General features: G+C 52.2%; 4 protein-coding genes across 4 annotated transcripts; 1 reads left to right on the forward strand and 3 right to left on the reverse strand.

The window, feature by feature from the left end:
- Window positions 1-102: 102 nt before the first annotated feature.
- On the reverse strand, window positions 103-495 carry AYL99_11947 (hypothetical protein; the record flags this gene model as incomplete). The annotated part of the gene is made up of 1 exon (XM_018843451.1): window positions 103-495. One exon carries the CDS (start codon window positions 493-495, stop codon window positions 103-105), a length of 393 nt encoding a protein of 130 aa, XP_018687292.1.
- Window positions 496-2,049: 1,554 nt separating this feature from the next.
- Window positions 2,050-2,932, reverse strand: AYL99_11948 (hypothetical protein; the record flags this gene model as incomplete). Its single annotated transcript, XM_018843452.1, has 4 exons — window positions 2,050-2,115; window positions 2,180-2,647; window positions 2,670-2,764; window positions 2,824-2,932. The coding sequence occupies 4 exons, from the start codon at window positions 2,930-2,932 to the stop codon at window positions 2,050-2,052; spliced, it is 738 nt and encodes a 245-aa protein (XP_018687293.1).
- Window positions 2,933-7,542: 4,610 nt separating this feature from the next.
- On the reverse strand, window positions 7,543-8,022 carry AYL99_11949 (hypothetical protein; the record flags this gene model as incomplete). Its single annotated transcript, XM_018843453.1, has 1 exon — window positions 7,543-8,022. One exon carries the CDS (start codon window positions 8,020-8,022, stop codon window positions 7,543-7,545), a length of 480 nt encoding a protein of 159 aa, XP_018687294.1.
- A 3,108-nt stretch (window positions 8,023-11,130) lies between these two features.
- Window positions 11,131-11,541, forward strand: AYL99_11950 (hypothetical protein; the record flags this gene model as incomplete). Its single annotated transcript, XM_018843454.1, has 1 exon — window positions 11,131-11,541. The coding sequence occupies one exon, from the start codon at window positions 11,131-11,133 to the stop codon at window positions 11,539-11,541; it is 411 nt and encodes a 136-aa protein (XP_018687295.1).
- Window positions 11,542-16,660: the final 5,119 nt, after the last annotated feature.

Genomic DNA, 16,660 nt, shown 5'->3' on the forward strand with positions numbered 1-16,660 from the left:
CTTATCCACGCTCGACTAAGCTCCCCCAGGGAGGAAAGCCGGGGTAGAAGACCTCCGCGCTGGTAGGATGGTGGCGTTTCCAGGCCCAGAACACTACATCATTTAAATGATGTCCGCGGTATTTTGCCGCCGGATGCTAAATGCTCGTTGCTGTCGTGTCTGGCCATCTGGGCATTGTCCGTCATCAGAGAGTTGGCCAGATCGATATATATGCCAGATTTCGAGCTTCATTAAGACAAATCCAAACGCTTCGGCGTAGGGACTCGTGCCGCCTGCGGACACTTTGCCCAGTCGCTTGAGAATAGTATCGAAACAATATCTAGTCTTCAAATCAGGTACAACATCCGCGCCAAATTTGGATTCTGATGAGCTGAAGATCCAGTGAAGTTCGAGCAGCACCACAACGGTATGTGCGTTCCAGACAGTGTAGAGAGTTTCCAGGTTTCGAGCACATTCGTCACAATTCTGAAGGAGCCACTCCGGGTGGGAAGTCATCGACGTTATGGTCGTAGTGGACCGCGATCTCGTGGATATACAAGATGAGATATGCTGCCTGGTGTCGAACAAGCACTTTTCGAATTTCAGCCCGCGTTCTCCACAACAAGACAGAATGATTTAGACTTACGTTTGTCCACCGAAGGATCGACATTCTTCTCCCACTGTGGCAATTGCCTGAAAACACTTCAATTAATATCGCAGCCGTGGCTCTGTAAAGCTCAGATCGGCACCTGGATCGTCTATCTTGAAGGCTGCTGCCACTTCCTCCGCAATACGCGTCAGATGCGCAATATCACACAGCCATTTGGCCGCATACGGACTGGTTTTGAGCATCTCCAGACACTCTTCGACGCGCGGACCGAACCGGATCAGAGCCAGGAATCGATGCGATACATTCAGACCAATATGTCGACATTTCGACGTGGGTCCCCTGGTGTGCTCAGTTTGTCCGCACGGGGAGCCTAGTGGGCTACAGAGGTACCTCCTGTAGGCATACAACACCGCAGAAGAGGGACATGACTGTTTGCTCTGACAATTTCCTAAAGAAAGGAGTTTGAAAGTAACGGCGAGAAGTGATGGGCTGACACACAGAACAACACTCGTGGCCCCCAACATATCAGTCAATACGTACCTCACAAGGATTGGGTAGAGTGATCCCACAATACCACATCGGTACAGACGGAACCTGTACATATGTACTCAGTGCTAAGGGGGAGACTCAGAGCAGACGCGGTTTCTTGAGGGTCCATTCGGCTCAGCTCGACCGGGCCAGCGTGTGAGAGGGGGGAGGGCGAATACATGGATGGATGAATGGGGATGGACATTTCTCGAGACAGCAAAGGTGTTGAAAGAAAGAACCAGGGCTTTTTCATTCATTCGGTCGATGCCCCCCCACAGAAGCAAAGATTTGTTCATTCAGCCTCCGACTCCTTTGTGCTGCGAATCGGCACGCACTAATATCAGGAGAGCTCCAACAAAAAAATAATTAAATAAATCAAAATGGTATCATGGGAGCCACGAGGCTGTTGGGTTTGTGCCTGCCCAGGTTTCGGGTCACGATAGGGCTGACCGGAGAATAGCAGGGACGTCAGTGCGGCCTAGTGAGCCCACAGAAGCGGCACAAGTTGGAGGCTGTTCGTCATGTCATCCTTGCGACACGCCATGGACCCGATGCTGAGGGGCTGGACTGGAACTGACGACGTGATGAGTTAAGCGAGGGGTTTTGTTCGTGGCATTTTGGGTCTGGCGAACAGGAGCTCACAAAGGGCGAGACGAGACTCGTTTCATCTGTAGCGGCTATCTCAGTGTTTGACAAAGCTGTGACCAACGACGCAAAGATGGCCAATGGCAATGTATAGACCTGGAACCTATCAGCACCGTCCTTTTGGTGGTTTTTGATACTCTTTGCAGATATTATGCTCCGCTCATGCTTCCTCCATCGCAGCTGAGAACATGCCCTGCCACGTACGATGCATTGTCTCCAAGAAGAATATGACACTATCAGCCAGCTCATGAGGTTTGCCCATTCCTCCCATCGCTGTGGGGCCGTACCTAGTCTCCGTGCGACATCTGGGAACTGGTCAAAGGCTGCTCGCTGCATGCCAGATCCCGTAAGTCCTGAGAAGTTTGTATGCTGGTTTTCATTCCCTCTTTGTAGTCTTGCGCTCCACTACCGACGTACAAGGTGCGAGCAAATCCACACGGATGCCTTCCAATGCCCAGTCCAGCGCCCATGTTCGAGTCCGACCAATGACGGCATGAAGGTTGGAGGGGGGATGTGCAACATCAGCGCGAGGATGGTGGCCGTGAGCAGCGTCTTGTTGAAGGTGCTGGCCGTGTGTGTTGGGAAATATTGCGCCATCAGCTTCCTCTTGAACGCGGTCGACAGGGCCGATTCCGACGTGGTCCCAGGGGGCCACTGCTCCGGCGGCGCGATGCATTGTTGACACGACAGGTGCGAGACATACTTGTGGATCTCCACCAGGGGGTTTATGTACCGCAGGATCTGCAGCTTGAGCACGATGTCTTGGTGATCGGGCTGCTTGAGGTGCCGTTGCATCAGGTGGCCGATCCGGGTGGCCATGAAGCGCAGGTGCGCAAGTCCAAGGACGTAGGGATGGAGGCAAGCGGGATAGGTTGGGAGGGTTGGCTTCGAATATCAATTTCTTCACATCGATAGGGATCGGTCCGACGAGGAGAGAGTCAAGCTCTTGGTCGTGTTCTGCCGACGTGGCAGAGCCAACGTAGGTGAGTTTCCACTCCAGACCTACCGCATCATTGTCAGCTGATCTACGCTGTAGAGAAGAAGGTCTGCCAAATGTTTACCTTCACGGAGTTGCACAAGGCATTCGAATGTGATTTCGAATTCGTTGGCTGCCGTGAATGGGGTATGATTGTTCAGAACCTTGACATCGAGCAGAGAAACCACCGACATGGCTGCGACAACCGCCACAGAAGTTCTTGACTGCGTGTGCGTCAATCACAATACTCAAAAGACGGTTGAACGACGGTCTGGACGAGTGACCAAGAAATTGTGACTTGTTGAAGGGGCTGTGAAGGAGTGTTCGCGAGAATTGAATCCAAAGTCGCGTCTCGAGACTGCCCGTGACCATTCTGTGGGGCAAGTTAGCCGAAGCAGCTAAGTTCTTGGTGTCAGTTCTTGTTCAAATGACAGATTCCAACTGCAGGGCAACACGCGCTATCTCAAGTGAATCAACTTCCATCACTGACAACATCCTGTGATTATCTCGCCTCTCCTCTGTCCTGCAGTACGCAATCGCGAGTCAGGGATATCGGGAAGGCTGCCAGCTGTGGCCTTGTCTCCGAGATAGACAGATACTGTTTATTGTTTCGGTCACGATGCCCCTGGTCCCTTCCACTCCAGAATGTGTTCGAGCTCTGGTGCAACACACTGTCTCTTGTTCCTCTGACGCCTTGCCGCCCGGACTCTTTCCCATCAAGGAGATCTAGTTCCTCAAGGCTCATGTTGGAACTTCCAGCACTTATTTGCTGCACAAAAAAACTTCTTTTTTTTGGATTGTGTGGTGTTGTTGGCTTTGTCTGCCACGTCTTGCGGCGGCACCAAACTGAGTCGTTTTCCTGATTACTCGCTCTACTTAATCCAGTTTCTCATCGCCGTGGTGAAGAGGAAGACGAGAAGGACGAAGCCCGGCCGAATACCTGGATGAGAAAGTGTTCAAGATTGGTCTGTATCAGCTTGCTTTTTAATTATTATATCCATTTTTGCTTTGGTAATATTATACACGAAACACGAATCACCAAGTACTTACAAAGCAAGTTCCGCGGCGAACCACAAACCACCCTTCTTTCATTCAGGTTTTTGGAGAAAGCTCCAAAATCTCTCTTGCAGTCGATTTTCAAATGTACGAGTCTGCAAAGGGCAATTATTCAAGTTTGCATGTCGAGCTGACTCCAGTCCATGCAACAAAAGCAAGAGAAGTCACATTCGTCGCGCGTGAATGGCGCAGTTGATACGAATCGGCTTCTGGCACAGACTCCAAACCGGCAACGTGATCTCTACTTTCCAGATCTCGTCGACAGTGTAACGAAAAGGCCTCGAAGACGAGGTCCGCAGCAGCAAATTGGGGAGGAAAATCGAGAATCTTTCTCCGATCCAAGTCCCGCTCGTCAAGCATTATATTAACAGGCTCGTGCCTTCAACATCGAGATTCAGTCGGATTGTCGAAGTATATGACCTCACGCACTCTGCATGAGGGGAATTTCCCAACCAAACAGGCCAACACTTGAAATTTACCACCCATTTTGAGCCGCATTCCCCAACAACTCGGCTCGGTCCAGTTGGCGCCACCCTTTTCTTCCAATTTTGCCATTTCGTCCATGTGTAGGTCGAGGTTGTTAGACTCGAAAGAGTACGAGCAGGATGCAATCGAGAAGAAGAAAAAGAAACGAACAGGGATTGCCTCAGTAACGGCGAGTGAAGCGGCAACAGCTCAAATTTGAAATCTGGCCTCTCTCAGTCCGAGGTGTAATTCCTCAGCGCGTGGTCGTCTTCGAAAACCGAATCAGAAAATAATGAAGCAAAAGTGAACCTTCGACAATTTTTAGCGTGCATTTCCCCGGAGATTGGGACGACACCTTCAGGAGATTGGGAAGCCTAAGCATTGCAATGATGTGCATTCAAACGCCCAGTAGCTTCGTGTGGGCCGGTAGCCTTGCAGCAAGCCTGGGCCCAGAAGGATGGTCGGCATGGGGTGTTTACCTGGTGCCCGGTTGTCTGCAAGGCACTTTGCCGATCAGCACGGCGACGAAGCCTACCCGTGGTCGCTCGTGTGTCGACAACCAAAATCCAACACGACGAAGAACAAATGACGCATCTTTGTGCGGATCAAGAGAAGAGCCTTCAAGGGTTCGCAATCTACACCAATATGTCTGCTCAAAAGATACTTATTCCGCTCGGTGAACTCACGTCCAGCCATGAGTTTGTCTGTAGGAGAATCATGCTGATGAACGCCCTTTCTTCTGACATTCACAGGAAACAACCCACAAGTCATGACCAAACTGGCTCATAGACTGAGGGCTGTCTCCGGCCCTCTCTTTCCACGATGCATACAGGCCTCACTGACCCCATATTTCCACAAGCTGTGGTGACTTGCGGCTTCGGATAGAACAACACTGTTTTGGAAAGAGCATGGCCGGCACCGGCTGAATGACATCTTTGTTTGTGTTCATATTGATGGGTATATTAATACACAACCCATGGTTACAAGTAGCGGGTCTACATCCGGGCCACCAGGATTAGCCCGCATCTTCTTCTTCTTCTTCTTCTTCTTCTATATGGTAAGCGAGGACGGAGGCCATGTGCTGCCTGCTCATCACTACCCTGCCCCGCCCCTCCTTGCTTTCTCTGATAGTTCTGCTCAACCATAACTGTTTGAAATGGGAGACACGCCTCTCGTGGACCATTCCTTCCCATCAGCCCACGAATTAAATCATCGTCGCCCAAGAGAACAGGCCGAGAGGCCGGCTGAAGTCGAACGCACTTTGGCGCTAGCTTGGAATCAATTGGTCGTCGGCACAAGGGAACACTGGTACCTGGTCTCTGCACATCCCCTGCTTCTTGCTGAAAGTGTGGCTTGTGAGCGCTCGGAAGCCGGATAAGGGGGAAGATGAAAGCCATGAATCAAGAAGAAGCGCGGAGAATGGTAGCTCTCAGCTTCTGTTGCGAATTCGGGGATTCTGTTTTATATTAGTTGATTGATAATATACATCGGACGACACAAACTGAATTCAGCGGTCGACTGGCTGACAGGAGAGGGCGAATTGGCTGAGGCTCTGGCGGCGGGGGTCATCGGCGGCCAGAGACCGGGCCTTGAAACTAATGAGACTCCGTGAGCTGGAGTTGGAGAGGGACGGAGAAGAGCACCAAAAGATGGCTATGTCAAATGTAGCTTACGACGCAAAGAGCTCGGCATCGAAGTCGTGAAGTCAAAGCAGTGAATTTAGATGGGAGTTGCGATCGTCTCCCTTCCCCCATGGCTCGTCGGGAACCCTCGCTTGAAGCCACCATACCAGGATATATCTGCCACGGTCAACCAACCCTCTGCGAGAGCACTTCCGGATGGCGGAGCCTGGTTCCCACCTCAAGGAGAGATCGGCAACGTATGAAAGCATCGGATTCGAACCAGCGTCCAAAAGGGTCAACACTAAACAGCAATGGCGTTCGTCTTATGATTTTCCGCACCTTATCTAGCTAGCTGGTCGAGGAGGATGTTGTCGATCTTGCTTGCAGACACCACGGCATCTTTGGGGTAGAGTTTGATTCCCATGACCAGCTCTTTCAGCTTCTGGTTTGCCTGATTGGTACGTTCCTGTGTCTCTCCTGTGATAAAGACCTCATCCGCAGCTCGAGAACTGCCGAGGTGGGCACGAGTTCAAAACAAGGAACAATTAAACGGAAGCTGATCGACCACTTCACCGCTCGTCGTCTGGCAAACAGGGTCTGGCACGCAGCCTAACATGAACGCAAATGAGGTCATCTCAAACCGTGCCACCGCAATCCGCAACTAGGTCTATCAAAGGGCCGACATGACCTGATACCCGCCCCAGTGGAGGATTACTGGGCAATTGGAGACGGTCGTCCATTACCCGGTATGCTTCAACAGACACATTGCAGTTTTGTTGCATTTATACCGAGACCGTGTTCAGAAGAGCACCAACCAAAGGCAAAAGGAAAAAATTCACATTGGACTCGACACGGGGAAATGCACTTTGGCTCCTTTCTCCCAGTTTGATCAGCGAGGAGTCCGGTTTCGTGTAGAACGGAAATAATATATCAAGCCTATCATTTTTGAGGCAATATCATGCTGCTCACCTCCAGCGCAGTCGACATCGGTTGCTGCAGCACCAACTTGTCCATGGCTTTCCCATCACACGAATTGGAGCAAAAACGTATTAATTTCTAAATAATCCTTATATCTCTATACCTACGAAGATGTTTTATCTAATTCAAATATATGGAGTCTAGTGGCTCAATAGAGATAAACTACCAGCCAACCCACGATCGGTCGGCTGGTCTGCCTCTACTCGAGCAATTAGGGGAGTCGAATCTTCAGCGTCGTTCGAAAGGTTGTCGCGTGGTTCTTGGGACTGCCTCCTCGAATCCTCCTGGTCGGTTCTCGGTCCCATACCGTCTCTTTGACTGCTGTCTCGAACAAGTAGAGATCTATCTTTGCATAGGGTTTCCACTTCGTCCTTGAGTTTAGAAACCGCGTTTTCAAGTTCTGTGACCTTGCACACAGATACACCTCGATTACCAACGGGCTTTGCAACGTACAAATCCCTGTAGATTCCGGTGAGGTGTGTGCTCAGGGATAGGAGAAAATGCAAGTGCTTCTCTATCTGCATTTCTTCGCGGAATGCTTCGAATTCCGCCTGCGTCACCCCGTGCTCGGCGAATGGACCATTGGGTGACTGAACCTTATCGAGGTCTAGCTTCAAGGTTTGCAGCAGGATTGCCTGTCCAGCTAATTTGATGTTTTCGTGTCTCTTCGGCTTGAGCAACTTTCACGGCAGAATCACAAATACTCCACCTCTGCGATCTTGATCCGCAAACAATTGAAGACCAGCCTTGCGGATGCCCTCAAATTCTGTAGGCAGCAAGCCTCGCATTAAGAAGGACGAAGATGGCATGCGCGAATGCTCCACGTCTGCACGAAACTCGGCTGCTTCATCCGGCCAGGGGTTCTCGAGTAGGAACAGATTGGCGTCTCTAAAGCCTTTCAAGAAGACCAGAAAACTGCCAGGTTTTTGCGGGAAAGCCTTTCCTTCCGCCCCAGCTGCTTCTCCTTTCCCAAAAGTCGTAGTAAAAGACCTTCCACGATAACTAGACGACGTCCGTTTCAAGGCTGCCAGCTTTCTGGAAACGAACGTTGCGGTTATTGGTCCCAACGGTGCTGGCAAGTCCACTCTCGTCAATGTGCTCACCGGTGAATTGATCTCCACGTCCGCAAAGATGATTCGGTCGGTTGTCTTTCTCGCCACCATCTGCCGCTCCGCATGTGAACTGGCTGGGTAGATGCTGACAATGTGCTTTTCAGCGGGGAGGAACCGAAGAGATGTTAACGGCTAAGGATATATTGAAGATGAGATGACATGTATTTCTGGTAGTTCGTGATGTCCAATTGTGACACGGATTAAACCGCTACTTGTCAGTTTCCTATCGGCCATCAACCGCGCATTTGATCTCCTTCTCCACATGCTACGACTACCACTACTACTACTGCTGCTGCTGCTGCTCCTGCGTATCACACCCACCTCTGACCTCGCGGACAGCTCAGAGGTTGGATCCTGCAACAGCTTCGCCCGCCTGTATACAGCCAATTTGCAGAAAGCCGTTGACGACGCTGTCGAAGTGGATGCACTGAGCAAGTTGAGCAGTCGTTGAAACAGTTGCTTGCTATTGCGATCATGCCAGGTCTGATTTATCGTAGAATCAGCATCTAGTGCATGCCTCTCCATCCCTTTCGAAGCACTACAAGCATCTTTGAGTGCTTCCCGAGCACAAACTCCCCCGTACAATCAGCTGCGTGTGGTAAGGCGGCTCATGCACGAATGAGATGTTTCTCGTTCTAGGTCGGCCCAAGGGCACAAGCACCAACTCTGTCGACCAGTCAGTGAGAGCGTTGGAAAAAGAATAGCGAAGAAAGAAAGCCGCCGACCCTTTGCTATCGGTCAGTCGTCCAGCAAGCCTTTGATCGTTCGGCTCAGGCGAAGGCACGTGGCCATGCCGTAGAAGATGTCGATGCTGTCAAAGTCACCCGAGAACAGCTCCGTACATGATCTATACAAGCAAAGATACAAAAGCGGCGGGCCTTGAAGTCAATGCAGAGCTCCAATAGCCGAGACAATGGTTGACTGAGGGCGAAACCATTGCAAACAGCGGAAAAGGTTTCCCCAGGAGACAATCGATACCGGTCGTTAGATCGTTGCGTGTGGGTTTTCAGCACAATGGCCGACATGAGAAAAGAGTTACACTTATTTAATTGTTGGCAACCTCCGCCGTATTTATGCAGCCATAAACGTCTGATTTGATGCCGCGACCGGCAGCTGTCTGGAATTGTGGCGGAGAAACGGTTCGTGGTGGAACATGGCGGCAAGTTCCGCGTCGTGTATATGCACACTGAGCGCAGTCCGGATCAGTTCTTCATTCTTCGCCCATTCCCTCCATATCTTGTCGATTCCTACCAACCTCTTTGTTCTGAACGTCGACCAACGTCGCGCCCACGAAATCAGGGTTCCGTTGAAGGCGTCGACAGTGGCAAGATGCAATTTGGGACCAATCGATAGCACTGGACGTGACGAGCCCACACTGAGAAGCCAAAAGAGGGAGGGGGGCATTGTCACAAACAGAATGGAAGAGCATGTGACTCGCAGGGAACCACAGAGTCCGGCGACTCCCTCCGGCTTTCTCCACGGGCATGTCCCAGACACCTTGCGGCGGACCCCCGATCTCCGGATCCTCCCTCTTCTGGAGGAGGGAAAGATATGGAAAGTCACATGCGGGTTGATCTGGACCTCGAAGCACGCTTTGTCTGCGGAGATATGCCAACTATGATGCCTTGCTGAGGCACAAAGAGCAGATCCGGACACACGCAACTGCCTTCCAGCCTGAGACTAACAAAGAACATGCATACTTGTCGGCTGTGCAGTCTTTGCGGCAAGCCGCATAGTATAGCCAGCCCCTTCGAGACAGTGAGAAAGTAATCGACGGCCATGGCTTTCCGATTCGCCTCGGGATGTATGGGCTGGCCCTGCTCTTGTAAAGAGACATTGCTCGACTCCCCCGTGCATCTGTCCACTGACTGAGCCGAGATGCTCGCGAGTGGACAGTGCGCAACTGCCGCGTCGACGCAGAGCTTGATGCTAGCAGCTCATATCCAACGTGGAACGGAGATCCATTCGTTCAAAACCGCTCGACTCGAAGTGCCCATCATCCTCAAACAGCGGAATACCAAGAACACAGGAATCACAGAGGTAAAACCCCGGGGACCACGTTGCACAGTTCGACCCCCTATGCGAAGTCCAGTCAGATAAAGCCACTGGAGAGGTGCGTGAGCTACTTCTCCCCTTCTTTCGGCCCAAAAGACTCACAGGCCGACGGTGAAGACGAGGTTGTCCAGCAGCTTCCTCCTCCTGCTGCTGTTGGTGCTGCTGCTGCAGCTGCTACCACCACATCCAGATGAAGTTTGGCGTTGGCGGCGTCTGGAAGGATGCATCGACTGGTCCAGGCAACGCCACAAACAAATTCGTCGTTGTTACGAGGCAGAACGGCTTGGATGTCGCATGCCCTTCTCGCGCGCGTCACGACCTCCAAGGTCATCGAGCCCCGTGTTCACAGCCCGTCGGGCAGTGACGGGTCTCCTCGTTGGTGTTGTATACAGTCTGACAGTAGTCGTTTGGGGACAACCAGAGATGGACAATGAGTAGATGAACATTGCCAAATCACCCAAGTCAATAAGGGGCCACAGAGGCTTGGCTTTACCTATTGAGGTGACGCGGCTATGCTCGGAAATGTTATATTTCAGTCAGTTATCGGTCCACGCCGGGAAGGTCGGGTCACTCTTCTCCCATAACATCCTATTAACAAAGACTTGGACGTCACCAGAAGGCTGTATGTCCTAAGAACAAAGACTTGGGACGTCACCGTAAGGCTGCAAGGCCACTGCGCGTATCACAACACCACAATATCACCGCGTCACTGTATATATCGCGATATCACTTGGCAGAAACTGTCTGCGTTTAGCTTAGCGTCTACCTAGGCGCCCACGAATAAATATTTATATCTCCGCCGCACCCCAAACTCTTCCTCCTTTTCCTCTTCCCCATACACAACAACAACAACAACATATATATATATCCTCTTTCCTCTCCCGGTGGGCCAAGGGGATTCCCACAGGGAAGAGACCTAGTGCGACGAGAGGGCTGGTAGAAGGCGAACGTCAACAAGAGCCTCTCCGGGTCAACCTCCGTCGTCACGCGTTCTCTTCCCTTGACATCGTGCTGGCCTCGGTGGCTGTGAGTATCTCCCTTTCTCTGTCTCGACAGGTGTGTGTTCATATCTAACCGTCTCCCGGTAGGCGAAAAGGTCGAGAAATGGCCGACAACACCGGCCGCACACAGATGGCGTTGTTACCGGCCTTCCCGGCCCCAGATCAAATCGCTGGAACGGTCGAAAAAGCCAGCAGCACCCAGGCCGATGTTCGAGCTCCGCCGACCAATAACAAATCAAGCTCACGTCGGTCTGGGGTTTGGTCTGGCTCTCCGGCACAGCAACAATTGAACCACTTCGGTTTACCGTTCGGTCTAGCTCCGGCGACTGCACCCAGGCCGATGTTCGAGCTCCGGCAATCAATAACAATCAAGCTCACGTCGGTCTGGGGTTTGGTCCGGCTCCGGCTGCTGCAGCGACACCAAGGACGAAGAGCATTCCGCCGGGTAGACTTCACCGACCACATCGACGAGCACAATCTCTTCTTCCCTAAATCCCCGCAGCTCGCGATCTAACGCCACCTAAAGACTCGTCGACTGCCAAGAAACAGGCCGATGTGCCTCCGCCCCACGTCGATGAGCACAACGGGCATTGTTGCCTGGTCGGTTGCCCTTCCCAGCCCCAGCCCACACGCCACATGGGTCCGAGAGAGAGATATGCAAATTGTTTTCAGGGAAGAAAAAAGGCGAACATCACAACCCAAGAATCCTTCTATGGGAGAAGAAAAGAGGCGAACGTCACAGCCTAAGAATCCTTCTGCGGTGGGCGGGGCCGGGGACTCTCGATTCAAGAACACAGGTCGCCTCAGATCAGTCTCGGAGCTTGACCGTCCACATAGATTAGTTCAAGTCCGCAGTCATGGAATGTCACAGACTTTTTTTTTCTCATATGACCTTCTGTTCAATACCTGCATCTTCCCCCCCCCCCCAGGGGAGGCGTCGATGGAGGTTCTTCATCCTTTCTCGTGCGTGTTGCGTGCGTGTGCCCCTCTACTCCGGGAACAGCTTAGGGCTAACGGTTCGGTGATGAAGTGGTGACCGTGAGGAGGAGGAGGATCTGACCAGCATTGAGCACGGAAGGTGAGGATATCGTGCTCGTGCCGATGCAATAGCTTCTCTGTCTGCATCCATCCGAAATTCTTCCCATTGTCAAGGTGGACAAGGGTGGTCATGGTGAGGCAGCAACGTGAGCACGCCCATGTAATGCGGCGTCGGGTAGTGCTTTTGTATGGTCGACTAGTGACGCTTCTCGCAGTGCGGTGCCCACGGTACCCGGGCCGTAGGAAACATCCCCAGGACTCTCATCTTGTATATTAACTTATACAACCTCATGGCTTTGGTGGGAAACACGAACGTCTTACTCAATATCTCAAGCCCAATGCCCCCTGCTGGTCACAAATACTGACTTGCTTGTTTGTTGCGTCATCTCTAGCATTTCTGGCAACAAACCTCCGCCTTCATAGTCACTTACCAGGGCGAATGGGCCTCCGCCCTTTCCCCTTCCTTCTGGCCTTAGGGTAGAACCCGTTCATGCCAAATGCAGCCAGCAACCCTCACCGCCAACGCCGCGTTCCTCAAACTGGCCAGGAATCCCGCACGACGAACGAGATGTTGATCTCACTCGCACGGTGCGAGATCAGACGGATGTTGATGGGGGCACTAGCCAGCGCGGAGCATCGAGGTTTGGAGGATCGAGCTCCAATGCTTTCTCCAGGGCACGGATTGCCGGGGACTCTTTCTCGTCGTGGGCCTGAGCTGCACCGAGTAACACCCAGGCTTCGACGTGGTTGGGACTCCGTCCACGCTTGAATGAACGACTGAAATGAATGACGAATCCGAGGACGGCCTGGCCGCACTGAACGCCAACGTCGGTATCCCCTTCGTGGTTATTTTCGTTATCCTCATCACCTCCGTCGTCTCCAAAAGGGTTGTGTGATCAATGATCACCAGAGTGTTGTGTTGATCGACCGACGCAGCGCTGGTTGAAGCGATCCATCCGTCTCACCTCCTTCTCGATCACCTTTTGATAGAGGTCGCAGGCCATTCGAAGCAGTTGGCCACGGCGGACTCGTTCCTCCAGCTCATCGGGAGTGAGCTCCCCGCACAGTTGTCACCGCGCGTCTGTTTGATGGGATGCCGCGGTCAGTCAACAGGAGCCATCCTTCTCCATAACCCTTTCCAGCTGTTGTGGGAACATCCATGGACCCAGATCCACTACATTGCTCGGCCATCGATTGAAAAAAGAGTTTCCCTGGTACTCTTCACTCCTTTATTAATTGAGGTCTCAACATGACTCTCTTTTCTGCTCTCGGGGATCCAGAAACTCATCACTTCCTCCCGTCTTCTATAGGTAAGTCTTCGGTTTGACGGCATCAGGAAAGAGCTCAGCTCGTCCTCGGTCCCTCACTTGGTTCTCCAGTATCTTGCTTTGGACGCCACACGCCAGCGAGTTCCTGATATCAAGCTTTGAACGGGTTTGGTGACTAGCGTTGTAGAGCGCAGCCTCATTTTCCTATATTTGTGTCATCCAGTCGGTGCCGGTGGATATATGTCTGTATCATGGTCCCACTTTGTCGCTGCCACTCCCTGTCTCAGCGTCTCAATATCTCGGATGTACAAGACAAAGACATGCCTTCAGAGGCCGACATTGAAAGATGGCAACGCTTGTTCGGCTATGAAAGCCACGACCACCCGCACTACTCCGACGTCAGGCAAGGGAGCTTCCAAGACTGAGGCTGATGACAAGGACGGTGAGGATGGTGACCACGATTCTGGTGATGGTGAGAGCAATGGTTCCGCAGCGCCAGGCACGCCAACGACCCACACAAAGTCAAACGAGCTTGGATAAACCAAGGTACTCGGTACAAACGGAGTATCTCGTACGGAGGACTGCTCGCTTGTTCCATTTGCTAAGGTTCTCTGTCGTCCCGACTCGGCGTTCATGCGAAGCCTTTCCTGAAACCAACCACAACAGGAACCTACACCGCCGTTGTGGCTCCCAACAGCCCTTCCTGGTGCTCTGACGCAAGACTGGCGGTGAAGAAACCAACTCCAAACGCTCTGATCTTGAAAACAAAAAAAGGGGGGCTGCCGGAACAAAGAGCGCAACCAGGCACTCACACTCTACCTTCTCTCGCAGATGCCAGAAGGCAGATACATTCTCGGACGGCTCAAAGGTGAAAAAACATACCTGGTGCATTTCCTTGGTCGTAGGGTTCATCTAGGGTACCTTTGCCCTGTATACCTGATGGTGGCTCTTGGCCCGCTGGTGGGCCGAGATGGAGCTCCGTTTACCAAGCGCAGAGCCATCAGAACAATAATGAATGCTTTTTTAGTGATAATAAACATTCGCTTTCGGAAGCTCCGGGTGGCCGAAACCGCGATTTTGTGCCTCGTAACACGGGCAGCAGCAATTGTGCCGTCGGTTGATGAATCGTGTTCCCAGCCTCCACCATTTCTCTAGGTGCCAGGAATCTGGGGACGGCCGACGGCTTCCGTTATCGTTTATCGGCAATCCAGTCTTTCTCTTCCTACTTGTCGAAGGAACTTGAGAAGACTCACTAAGCCACTATCATCAGGTTACTGGGCTTAGTCTGAGCTCTCCGTCTTCCTCTCCCACCACCGGTCGACATCTTCAGACCACACTCGGAAAACCCTCCTTCATCTCCTTCGACCTCGAAACGCGACCAAACGCCAGCGGCCTCATTGGAGCTGCCAATGGCCTCTTCGGGACGTTGTCCTGCATGAAGTCTGCCGACTGGCTGGTTCGTCGAAAGGCTTTGTTTTTCGCGAGTATTGTGAATCTTTCTCGTCCCTGATTTTGCCACCCTCCTCCGCTTTGATACCTCAAGCGAGGAGGAGCCCACGACATCTTCCCAAGCCCTTTTTATAAGGTCTCAATGTGAGCCTGGCACCTTAGTTCAGGTCGATAGCTCCCTGTCTGGTGCTGTCTCTGTCTCTGTCCATTTTCCCGTCCTGACAGAGGGTGGTAATCAACAACTCAAACTGTGGATCGACGGGGAACAAGTGGTGGAGCGGAACACCCAGCACCACAGACGTCGTTATGACTGTTGGGAGCGTGGTTGCATACCACAACACCACGACTCTGGGCCCTGGTTGGATGCACAACTGCACAGCGGCCGGAGGCCCAAGGGAACGAAACACTGGGCGCGCTTCTTAAAGTTCTCGACCGTCTTCTCCGTCCACCAGTCAGTGAAACCACCGTTCTGGTCGTCGTGGCGACCGGTGGAATCGAAAACGTGAGAGAGCTCGTGGCCAGAGACAAACCGACGTCTCAGAGAGGACTCATCCCGCCCCATAAAACCGGAGCGAAACGTAGCTTACCTTTGCAACTGCGCAGCAGATTTCAGCCAGTCCTCTTTTCAACCACCAACCATCATGTCAAACCCGAGAATGGAACAGCTCCCCGATGATGACTCATGCCTAACAAGAAGGCCGCAGCAGAAGCCTGTCGTTGAAGCTGTTTTGTTCAACGAGGCTACACCACAGCCATATAGGGTTGCCGCCGCCGTCGTGTAAGCGTCGGTCATGGCATCGGCTGTCCCAGAAATCTGCAGTTTATGCCGTACTGAGTACGAGGCTTGCTGCAAAATTCGGATCTGCACTCGACCTTTCGAGTCACGCCCTCGACAGACTTCATCAAGCAGTCTTTTCGATGAAAGACCCGACCATTTCCCACAGTCTCACAGTCGGACCGAGCTCTCAGATGCTTGTGGGGGAGACGATTGGATAAGAAAGTACCGATTGTCTTCTTGTACTTCAGCTCTCTCATCGAGAGGATCATGATCGCCATTCGGAGCTCGGCCAAGGGGTTTTGCCTCTTGCCTACAACCACATGCCCATCACCGCAACTCTTTCGAATTGCTTGCCTCACCTAACTATCGTCCGTGCGGCGCTTTCTGACTTATATTGACCCAAATTCATCGTAGACACTCCCCAAACCAGGCATTAGAATCGACTCTACCATTGCTGGAATAACAGTAGTATATGTCTCGTGCTCGAGTGCTAATGGCGCATTCCCCTTCGTGCCACATCAAAGAGAAGATCCGCTCGTCGTGGGGCGGCCAATGCGGGTGCGGAGAATGCCCAATATTGTGAGCCATGAGTACGACAATAGTCAAGATCTTCGGCAGTTGCGAGTGTTGGCGAGGTCCCGGGAAACCCCCATCTCGAAGATGTCTTTCTCCGTGCCGTGCATCAGGTCTCCATTTGGATAGTGGACGGTGCTGGTGGCGATCCACTTGTGGGAGTAGACATGGAAACGGTCACTGGTGCCTGGGGCCGAGGGAGTCCAGGCGACCAGAACACGTAACTATTACTGTGAAAGAGATTTGGGAAGTTTTATATCAACTCAAGTGAAAGGTGTCGGTTGACTGGCATCTATATTTGCATTTTCGACGAGTATTAAGACGAAAGCAGCCTGTACAAGATGTCCAGCTTCGCGAGGCTACCTCCCTCCGGGATCAAGGTGATCATTATCGGTGCTGGGTGTCAGAGAGCCTTGGGGTGGGATCGTTAGACGGAGAGTCAGAGGGTTGAACACGTATCTGTATTGTATAAAGCTATCCTTGAGACATCGACTTCTCGCACTGTTGAGGGTCCCTCCAGCAGTGCG

This window comes from Fonsecaea erecta, assembly GCF_001651985.1.
Source record: "Fonsecaea erecta strain CBS 125763 chromosome Unknown Scaff18, whole genome shotgun sequence".
NCBI lineage: Eukaryota > Fungi > Ascomycota > Eurotiomycetes > Chaetothyriales > Herpotrichiellaceae > Fonsecaea > Fonsecaea erecta.